Raw genomic sequence first — 10,705 nt, 5'->3', positions numbered from 1 at the left:
GTGCAGGCATTTAATTCCACATGTGGGTGTTTTTTCCATCCCATAAGCGAAAACAGTTCCAGTATGTACCTTTTTTGTTTTAAATCATATTTTAAAACTTGGGGTTCATCTAAAGCACAATTCCCTCCTTGAATCTATTAAATGTGCTCTACATAACAGGCTAAACTCCTCTGAAGGTCAAACTTTGCCCTTTCTCTTAAGTGTAATTTATTTGTATAGCACGTTTTTAAACAAAACGTTTATTTTCACACAAAATTCCCTTTATGTATGTCTGATAATTTAGGAAAACTGGGTGGACTGCCTCATTGAACCATTTTATTTTAAATTGTGTTAATTTGCACTAGTATGGTTGGTTGTTGGGTATCTTTGAAAAATGATAGTAACTTAACAGAACAAGGCGTGATAGCATGAAATGTGACAGTAAAATGAAGGGTTTGTTTGATTTGAGCAGATTAATAAATGTAATTGTCATGGCTGATAGTAACTTTAGTCTCCTGGATTGATCCATGTAGTGTCAGGATGTGTTTTCCCTTCAAACCTCTAAACGGGGTTTTTTTTAGGGGGGGTGTTTTCCGCGCGGAATGTTTTATGGGTGTTACTGCATCTACACCCTTTATTACGTTTGTTAAAATATATTTGTCATAAACACGGGGAAACTCCCATCATTTACTTTCGGTTCATATACGTGTACTGATAGAAAATGTCTCCCTAATCAAATACGTCCTACTCGTGTTTCTACCTGAAAACCGCCTGTCCGAAAGGCTAAAACTGACTTATCAGAATAAATACCAACAAGTACAACCTTTAACCAGACTTATTTGTGTCCTTTCTATTAGTATTAATGTCCTTTTTGTCATAGTTTTTTTGTTAACAACGTTTAATAAAACGCCCGGTAACCGGACGTTGACTGGCTTCTGTTAATAATGCCTGTCCGGTTCGAACGAAACTTGTAATTAATCGATTCAAGCTATAACATACTAGCTAAATAAGCGATGGAATAACTCGCTGTGGTAGAAGGTTAAATATTTAGATAGATTATGCTCTGCGTTAGAGATCAACATGTGTCGAATTTAAATCTGGCAGTGAGGAGACCACCTGAGTCATCAGATTTTCACGGTGAGCACCAACAGATCCGTTACACTCGCAGAGAGCGAGCGTGGAAGGAAGGGCGCACCGAGCACACCAGCTTTCCGCCTGTCGAGCTAACCGACCATTTTTCGCTGGTATTACAGATTAACCTGTCGAATTTGGTTCGGGCAGTGAGGAGACCGCCCGGGTGATCAGATTTTCACGGTGAACACCAACAGATCTGTCACACTCGCATAGAGCGAGCGAGCGAGCGAGGAAGAAGAAGGAAGGAAGGGCGCGGCTAGCACACCAGCTTCAGCCTGACGAGCTAACCGTCGCTAACCGACGCTCTCAGTCCTGTATTGAGATTAAAGACATGGGGGAACAGGTTGGTGTTTGGCTCCGGGCGGCGGTGCTGGCGACCGTGCTGATCTCTGTTTTAGCCGAAGATAAATACTTCGCTGTTGGTGGTAACCTGGAGCTGAGGCCTCAACCATCAGCAGCCATCACCAACATCCTGTGGAAACACAACAACAATCTGCTGGCAGAGTGGGTGCAGGGAGCAATTAATCTGACATACTACAGTACGTTTAAAGGCCGCACAACCCTGGACACAACCACTGGACGATTGGAAATCAAGAAAATGGTAGAAGCTGACGCGGGGCAGTACGTAGTGGAAATCAACAGCCATGTCCAGAGTCCGAGCTATAATGTTAAAGTGATCAAAGAAGTGCCCAAGCCTGAGGTGGTGTTGCGACCAGTGTCCTGTAATGGGGATTCAGAGGAGTGCACGCTGTCCTGTGATGGAGACACTGCAGGGGCCGAACCTGTGACCTACAGCTGGAAGGAGGGAGCCGGAGACTGGAAGGAGTCGGAAAAGGACATGAAAATCACCAGGAGTTCGAAAAACCAGGTTGAAACCTTTTCCTGTAAGATGAAGAACCCGGTCAGCGAGAAAGAAAGTGACCCCCTAGGCAACCCGTTCTACAGTGCGGCTGCAGAAAGCTCTTCAGCTGGAACTATAGCTATTTCGGTTATATTTGCCCTAATCATAATCATCGCAATTGCAGTTGTGTTTGTACTCATCAAGAAGGGTGTAATCCCGAAATTCTGGATCGCTAACGATCGAGAGCAAGTTCCCACTGCGATACCATCTGGAAATGGAGATGCAGCATCTAATGTCAAAAACTCACCTGATGCTCTGTAACTCAACCCACAAAATCCAAAATCACAATCCTAAGGGACTGGATGAAGTTGTGGAGCTCTTGCCTCATGATGCCTTTGGCCCTCAGGTGTTTTTATTAGCATCATGGACTGTTACTTTACAGGAGCAAGAAGAACGACTTAGTTAATCCCCCAAAACAATGGAACAGAGGGACATCATGTTTTTTTTGTTTGTTTGTTTGTTTGTTTTCTTAAAACTGTGTGTAGCTTATCAGGATATCGCTATGACATTCTAAGGTAGAGTAAGATGGGAGGATAGATGCTCCTCCTCTTCTCTCCTTTAGTGTCCATTTAGCCACATTTCAGCATTTCTCTTCACGTGTTAACACAAATCCCAAAGAATGTACTAACAATTGCAGCCCAGATCTTAAAGAAAAATGTTTTTATTTCTGCTACGCCTTGATGAAATGACGTCTGTGAAGATTCTCAGTCATCCAGGGCATAATTATCCAAAGACTGTTAAAGTCAAGGGCAACTGGACTTGGTTGAAGATACTGGAAGATATTTCGTCTGACTTAATGGTAGGGAAACTCAGCTATTTAACGTCTGTGGGGTCATCGATACCACTGAACTGTTGACCCTTGACTTTTGACTTTGGATATATCAGAAGACCTGAATGATGCTGACTCTCTGGTGTTGATGGATTAATGCATTGAAGCATGTTCTTTAAAAAAAAAAACCTTATAATAACTTGAAGAAATCCAAACATCATGTAAAGGAATGTTGGCAATGTGTCTTGTTAAATCAACATTGTATTATAAACATCTTATCGCACCTGTATTTGTAATTTGCTGGTGACTTTAAGCGCATGTCCACAGCTAAGGTAAAGCATGTCTCTGCATAGGGACCATATGTATATCAGGGCTGCAGCAAGTGATTATTTTATTATTATTGCTTATCTCGATTCGTTTTTAGGTCCAGAAAATTGTGAAAATGTCAGTCTTTGACAAAGCCATAGGGGATGTCCTCAGACACATCTTCTATCCACCATCCAAATATATTTAGTTTACTGTCACTGAGGAGGAAACAAACCAGAAAATATTCACATTTAAGACGCTGGAATGAGAGAAATTTGACATTCTTTCTTTAAAATAAGATACAAAATAGTTGGCAATTAATCACCTAGTTGTTGCTGCTCTAGTGTGTGTATATGTAATGAATCAAAAATAATGTGGCTCAATCTGCTTAAAGTTATTTAACTATCATCCATCCCTTTTCCATGCACTGGTTTAAGTGATTGTTTATTTAAGGTTTTGGGTCTTATCTAAAAACAATTATTGACGCCACTTCCCGTAACTTATTGTACTTAGCAAATGTTTGAATTATGGTTAGTTTTTGTAAGTGCCTTATAAATAAACCTGTCACATCGTCACACAGAGTCTTTAGTCATTATTTCTGAAATGGACGCAGGAAACGAGGCCGGAAGTGCGTAAAGATGAAAAAGGAACGAAGCCGGAAGTGAGCGCGGATCACACTCGCGCAGCTCTTTCCTGTGTGATGCTACATCAGAGAGCTGCCGGGCCGCCCGACCTGGGATGGATTTAGAAGAAGCTTTTCAAGTTGTGGGCGAGTTTGGACCCTACCAGCAGCGGGCGGTGGCTGTTCTTGTTCTGACCCAGGTTAGTGGATTTGTCTAATAACGTTACGTGAGAACCAGAGAACGCCCCTGACAGTGCTAACTTAGCGCTACGTGGCTTTCCAGTCTCTGTCGGAGGACTTTTTAAGCGTTTTATTGTGGCCACAGGATGTAACATTTGGTGCTGAAACATTTTAACGCTTAAGAAATCACTATATTTTTACAGTTTCTCTATGTAAGAGCGCAGGATGTGCACTTTCCTGGATAAATAGCTGTAAACCAGACTTCCTTGAAAAAACGACGTGAATAGTGCAGCCTTGTTTATCGGCAAACTTAACTTCGCAAATCAAGCAGTCCATAACTCAACACGTATATGAGCTGCTATTTAACTCAACAGACCATACTTTGCCTACTAAAACATAAATCATTCCAACATGGCCAAATATCATCCCGCCGCTCCGGAGAACTTGCAAGTTAAATTTTATATTGACAAGCATTGTGAAACACGTGTAAAAATTACATTTATTTAAAATAAATGACTCGTAGCAACGTCAAACCTTTTGCCGAATTGATCACAACATTCCACATATTCTAAATAATTGTAAGTATTTTCCCACTTCGTCTGTATTGTCCCAAATATCAAATTTAATCTCAAACCTCAGCATCTTTTAATGAAGTTCGTCAAAACCTCCGTTGCGGTTAAGCTAACTAAGCTAGCTAATAGTCGTTAAACGTAACCGCACTCAATAAAAGTTCCCCTGATGGTGATTAGATGGTAGATACATGATGAATTTATTTTATATCATATCTATTATGCTTGATTTGTTTGCCATCTTTTGATTCCCAGTGATTTGTAGAGTTGAGCGCACTGATTAACTTGAAATCGATCACCGAGTGCAAAACACCAACGTTACATCTGCTTTAAGTCTATTTAGCCTTCATATTTTTTTTTCTGTTAACTACTATATTAAGTTATTTCGTCTTTAAAGCCTCTTATCTCAAATCCCATTTATCCAGCACCATGGCAGAATACAGGTAGTCATGACAATAATCAACAAACCGCTTGTGTTGTCACTTTAAAAACATTCAGAAGCGTGGATTCAGTTGTTTTGACAGGTTGTATGATGCAGGACAGATCAGTGTGTGAGTCTGGTATTGGCCTTGTTAGAACAATACCTCAATAAAATGCAGTGGATCCTGTTCCAGCCTGCATTCATGATGGGTTTTGTTGTCTTAATTACAGGCAAGAATACAGGAGGGTTGTGTGTTTTTAATATGTGTTGTCAGGTTTGGAAAGCAGTACATTGTTAGTTGCAGTTTTAATGGTGATAAAGTGTTTATTCTACTAGAACTGTCTCTCAGCACATTGGCACTGATTTGTTTTGATAGTCTTAATATGATAAGACAAATAATAGATTTAAACTACATGTGATATACTGTAGATGTTATCTTAAATAAAGATAAGTTACTCAAACGACGTGAGGCGCACTGGATTTATACTCTGCAAACATTGGCTCCTTGAGAACTTAATGATGAGTTAGTTTTCTGGTGATTGTGAACATTATGTTCTCTGTCGGCTTTGTTACTGACATCATAACTGACAAAAATAGCAGCAAATACTCATATTGAAGAAGATGAAACCAGCAATGTTTCACGTTGTTGCTGATGTCAATTTATTGTCTTTCGACACACTAATCGATTAATTGACTAGCCTAATCGTTACAGCTCTACCTGAGTTATTCCTGTCCAGCTGTAAACAGTGTTGGATGAACATATCGTATCAGGACCATTAAGCATTGTGTTCATTTATAAATGATCCTGCATGAACATTATAAGGACCTTTTAATGTGTTTGTTGTACTAAATATAATAAATAATGTGGAGGTTTGTAAGTCATATTTATGTTGATGACTTTTTCTCTCAGTTTTTTGTTTTTTACTTAACAGTGTGACATTTTTCCCTTGTGAATCTTTAGTGAGGTCACATGATATTTCCTCTATTTATCTATTGATGTATCAGGTAACAGCTGAGATCTGAAACTGAAAACGTGTGTCTATGAACGGATTTGATTTGTTCTAAATGTTTTGTGTATATATACGCACCCGTCTCACGTTACAGAGGTGCAAGGTCATTTTCTGTTCTGAATCCTGATAAAGTGAGAGATAAAGCACGGTGTGTGCAGCAGCTAGGCCTGCAGCTTGTGTAAAAGCCCAGCAGCTGGTGGGAAAACAAATGGTCCCAGATCTGTTTTGTTTGGCCCTCCTCCTTCCTGATGGCCAGAGTGGAAACTCTGCATGAGCAGCAGTGTTGACCCAACCATTGTTTTGGGGGGATTTTCAGCTAACAATATCATGGAATTGGCCAAAATGTTGATGCCATTTAAAAAAACAATGGGGCCTTTCCCAACATTGTAAGCGTTTTTGCCCACAGAGGAACAGAAAAACGTTCTTGCTATGTTTTGGTGTTAACAGGCGCTCTTTCTGTCTCCTCTGTGTCGGTGTTTCAGCGAGGGCAGAGTTCAAAGCCTCCTTCACACACACACACACACACACACACACACACGCCATCATATCAAAGACGACGCTAGCGAGACCTCATCACTTCAACAGACTCTCAGAAGTAAAACCACACCGGCAGATGCAAGGCGGAGTCAGATATTCAGTTTAAAAATAAATTAAAACACTTATGTCTGGTCTAGCTGTGTAAACAAGACGGAGCGCTGCACAATACTGCAACAATGTAAATTTTCCCTTTTTATTAAAGAGTATTATAGTATTTTTAATATCCTGCTGTTACAATACATTCATTGTAAATTGTCCCTATAAATAATTTCACATACATTTGAACACTTCTATATGCATATTTACGTGATACATCAAATTAACTGATGTTGATTCAATTTGTAATAAATTTGCTATTGACATTTTATTCGTCCACCACATGATTACACACTCTGTCTGATGACACAGTGCCCTTCATTTTTTTTTAAACACAGAATTCAGGAAAATTAAAACAGAAAAACGCATAATTTGGAAATATATAAAGGGCTTCAAAGGGCCCTGTCCACGGTCTTTGCCCTCTGAACTTTGTTTCTGTGTTTCAGGTGTACATGGCCTGTCAGTCCATGCTGATCGTTCTGATTGGATCCACGCCGAAGTACCGGATCGAGCAGCTGGACGGCGTCGGCAGCAGCCAGCGGGAGCTCGTTACCTTTACAGAGGACACCGACTCCATAGTGACCGAGGTGAGGGAGTTCACGTGCATTTTCACTTTTAGCGTCAGTGAAGCTTAAACCCACAAACAGAGACTGAGTGGTTTCTGCTGCTCTCTGTGTTCCCCAGTGGTTTCTCATCAGGCATCAGGCCTATAAGGTCAGTCTAGCAGGGTCGCTGTTCTTCGCCGGGCTTCTGGTCGGGAACATCGTCTTTGGGCCGCTCTCGGACAGGATCGGCAGGAGACCTGTCTACCTGACAGGTGAGCGAAAACCACACGCCATGATTTGTCTCAGTGAGTTAGTCCTGGGGCTGTTTGTCTAGTAGTCAACGGGCTGGATTTAGAAATTCAGACCATTTTAAAAGAAGAAGAGTCTCATATTTCTCTCCGGATCAGGTATTACAAGTCACATTACTTACATTCACTCTACTCTCACTCTTCTTCTTTCACGCAGGCCTGTTTTTCGAGGTGATCTTTGGCTATGTGACCGCCTTCGCCCCCAGCTACGAGGTGTTCGCCGTGTCTCGCCTCCTGGTGGGGCTGATGAACGGCGGCATCGGCCTCGTCTGCTTTGTCCTCACTCAGGAGTACGTGGGCAAGTCGTACTGGGCCATGACGGGTACGAAAAACACACAAACAACCCGGTCGTGCATCAGTTTTTATTAATGACTTCTGCCAAATAAGTGCTGAAATTCGATCGAGTCGATCAGTTTTGGATATTTATCAGATAAAGTGTTGAATGTTTTCTGGTTACAGCTTCTGAAATGGCTGCTTTTCTTCTTTGGTATATTGAATGTAGAGTTTTAGAGCGATTTGAGAAAACATATCGGCGCGTTCCTTCGCTGTTGTATTGAGTATTTATTCCTCTGTTCTTCAGGGACGTTGACCAGCATGACCTTTGCCGTCGGCATCGCCCTGTTCGGAGCTCTGGGCTACTTCATCCAGCCGTGGAGGAACCTGGCTATGGCGTCCAACTCGTCCGGCGTCCTGTTCCTCCTGCTGTCTGTGTGAGTACAAACCTCAGAGAGACGAGTCGCCACCGCCTGCATCCAGAAAAAATAAATAAATAAAAATAGACTGGTGGGTTTTAGAAGCATTGAAACGCATGAAACAAAATATCATGTAATATAAATTACAATTCAATCAGAATACCTTAAATATAACAAACTGAAAGGAGCATACCAGGGTTTTTTTTCTACAAGTCACACAAGTCTTTAAACTAGTGGTGGACTGATATACACTGATATCAAAACAAAGTCATTTATAATTCTTTTATTCCTGCAGAGTACAGTCTAATATACATGTTATCTCAGTACGTGGCCTTTTATATCACACTTTTTTTTTCAAACCATGCTGATGTGTTTTAAATTTTTGATGTTGTGGTAAAACGAAAACATTATAAAACGACAACAAACTCATTTTCACACCCCACAGAAATGAATGGAAACCAATTAAAATAGATATGTAAATAAAAAGGGATTTAAAAAAAATATTAAGGATGCATGTAAATCCTGTAAACAAGATTGTGACTGTGGCTCAAGAGGACAAGCGGGTTGCCCGGTAATCGGAAGGTCAGCAGTTCAATCCCCGGCTCTTTGGGAAATCTTGAGAGTAATCTGCAGGAGTTGTTGTTGTTGTTGTCGTGGTGATGTCAGGAGTATTAATAATGTAAAAAAATGTAAGACGACTTCTAAAGACTTGTTTTTGGAAAAATACATACAATAAAAGAAACACTCCACACAGACCATCTGTTGTGACAGTTTCCGCGGAGATAGCTCATCTAGCAACATTAAGGCCACCAAAAACCCATCATGCATCACTATCTTGACGCAGCAGTCGCACCTTTCGCGGAAAACATCTGCTGTTTTGTGAATATGTGCATGCCGTCCACTCCTCGAATTACATCGGCGTAATGACTCCTCTGGTCTTTTTCCCTCCAGCACTCTTCCCGAGTCTCCACGCTGGCTGTATTCGAAGGGTCAGACGCAGCGAGCAGAAGAGGTGAATACATTAGTACAAATATTACAAGTGCTGTATATACGTTCTTTCCAGACTTCTTGTGCTGGAGCTCAGTGGAAAACGAAGGTTGACGAAGACTCGTGTTAAAAGAATCTGACCGCATTCACAGGGTCCATCTGCAACTCCTGAACTGTGTATCGTTGTATTTAAATATTGTCATATTCCCTTTCTTTCTTAAGGGATGGCCCTGAATTTAGCCAGCCTGTGTCTGGGTTCCTCTTAACTTAACAGCGAGGTAACTTAGTCTGTAAACGTCTCGTCTTCGTAGGTGCTGCGCTACATGGCGCTGAGGAACGGCAACCCTGCCAACAACCTGGTTTTGAAACGCGTCTGCGCTGCTAAAGCCGGAAACCGTGACGGCAGGGGGGCAGGTGTCCTGCAGCTGGTGATCCATCCGGTCCTCCGTCTGAGAACCATGGTGCTCATGTATGTCTGGTGAGTAGAGCACCACAGAAGAAGAACAAAGCGTGCGAGATATGTTGCTGCAGGTGCTGTAGCCCAAAGCTGCTAAGGGATGCTGCTGTTACTACTGCAGTATTACTACTACTAATACAGCTACTTATATCACTTCTATCACTGCTACCAGTACTGCAAATAAAATACCCACGATTCCTCCAGTTTCTGCTTAAGTTACGTAAGATTTTTCTGCTTCTTTAAATTCATCATGAGGTTCTTTTTGCTCTTTAGAAAATGATCCTTTTGTTGTTTGTAATCTTTTAACGGCTATTTGATGGATCTCACAAATGTTTTTTTTTTTTACATATCGTTGAACAGAGAAGGCTGAAGAGGAGAAAATATTTATACAAATGCATTTTCTGGTTGGTTTTGTATCTACAAATATTTTACTTTACAGAAATCTTCTGTATTCCATCCTCCAGTCTTGTCTGAAGTTACAGACTGACTGTAGAAATAAACAAAACCTTTTGCTTTTGGACAGATGGAAGGTGAATCTTTTAAAGTAGTCGGGGAATTTAAGATGCTGTATAACCATAAAGACATGTGGTTTGGGCCGTAGTGTTATCAGCAACAGTTAGAGTAACAGATCAGTTTAGTCTGATTAGTTTTTTGTGTGTGTGTTGCAGGTATGCGTGCAGTCTGGTGTACTACGGTCTGACTCTGGGGGCCAGCGAGATGTCTGGTAGCCGTTATATGAACGTAGCCATGTACGGCCTGGTGGAGCTGCCCGCCTACCCGCTCTGTATATACTTCATCAACAAACACTGGTGAGACACACACACACGCAATAATACACACTATGTAGTTCAGAGAGTCTGTGTAACACCTCAGTGTTGGAGAAGTCTTTGATTGGCCCAGATCCATGCACAGTACAAGTGTAGGATGTAAGTGTTATTTGCACGGTACAAAATATTTTAATAAAAATACCAAAACTAAAACTCTGTCAACAGCATCGTGTTTCTGTTTTGCATGACTGATGAGACCCAATCAGAGATCCGTCTTCACTAAAACGCTCTCCGGAGCTTCAAAACGAAAACGCAGTAGTGTGGATGGGGCCTTAATTATAAACTTTGTGGAGTTGTTTGTATTAATCTGCTGATCTGTACATGTGTATATTTCCATCTTAAGTTTAAATTAGTTTGTTTTAAGA

At 41.1% G+C, this 10,705-nt stretch overlaps 2 protein-coding genes across 2 annotated transcripts; both read left to right on the top strand.

Moving 5' to 3' along the window:
• Positions 1-1,141: 1,141 nt before the first annotated feature.
• Positions 1,142-3,664, top strand: LOC119912567 (lymphocyte function-associated antigen 3-like). Its single transcript, XM_038731807.1, has one exon. The coding sequence runs from the start codon at positions 1,445-1,447 to the stop codon at positions 2,273-2,275; it is 831 nt and encodes a 276-aa protein (XP_038587735.1). The 5' UTR covers positions 1,142-1,444; the 3' UTR covers positions 2,276-3,664.
• Positions 3,665-3,744: 80 nt separating this feature from the next.
• On the top strand, positions 3,745-10,341 carry LOC119912566 (solute carrier family 22 member 15-like). Its single transcript, XM_038731805.1, has 8 exons — positions 3,745-3,911; positions 6,971-7,111; positions 7,209-7,341; positions 7,535-7,699; positions 7,958-8,087; positions 9,021-9,081; positions 9,368-9,534; positions 10,182-10,341. The coding sequence occupies exons 1-8, from the start codon at positions 3,828-3,830 to the stop codon at positions 10,324-10,326; spliced, it is 1,026 nt and encodes a 341-aa protein (XP_038587733.1). The 5' UTR covers positions 3,745-3,827; the 3' UTR covers positions 10,327-10,341.
• Positions 10,342-10,705: the final 364 nt, after the last annotated feature.

The sequence above is a fragment of the Micropterus salmoides genome, unplaced genomic scaffold (assembly GCF_014851395.1).
Source record: "Micropterus salmoides isolate LMB-PRFRI ecotype aquatic unplaced genomic scaffold, ASM1485139v1 Ms_hic_scaffold_2, whole genome shotgun sequence".
In the NCBI taxonomy this organism is placed as follows: Eukaryota; Metazoa; Chordata; class Actinopteri; order Centrarchiformes; family Centrarchidae; genus Micropterus; species Micropterus salmoides.
The sequence above is the reverse complement of the archived record's forward strand: the minus strand, read 5'-3'. Positions and strand labels throughout refer to the sequence as shown.

Excerpts from the sequence above, each read along its gene's own strand:
- LOC119912567 (XM_038731807.1), top strand. The coding sequence starts at position 1,445 with ATGGGGGAACAGGTTGGTGTTTGGCTCCGGGCGGCGGTGCTGGCGACC.
- LOC119912566 (XM_038731805.1), top strand. The coding sequence starts at position 3,828 with ATGGATTTAGAAGAAGCTTTTCAAGTTGTGGGCGAGTTTGGACCCTAC. Across the intron at positions 7,112-7,208 it reads CCGACTCCATAGTGACCGAG|TGGTTTCTCATCAGGCATCA; the intron begins GTGAGGGAGTTC and ends TGTGTTCCCCAG. Across the intron at positions 9,082-9,367 it reads AGACGCAGCGAGCAGAAGAG|GTGCTGCGCTACATGGCGCT; the intron begins GTGAATACATTA and ends TCGTCTTCGTAG.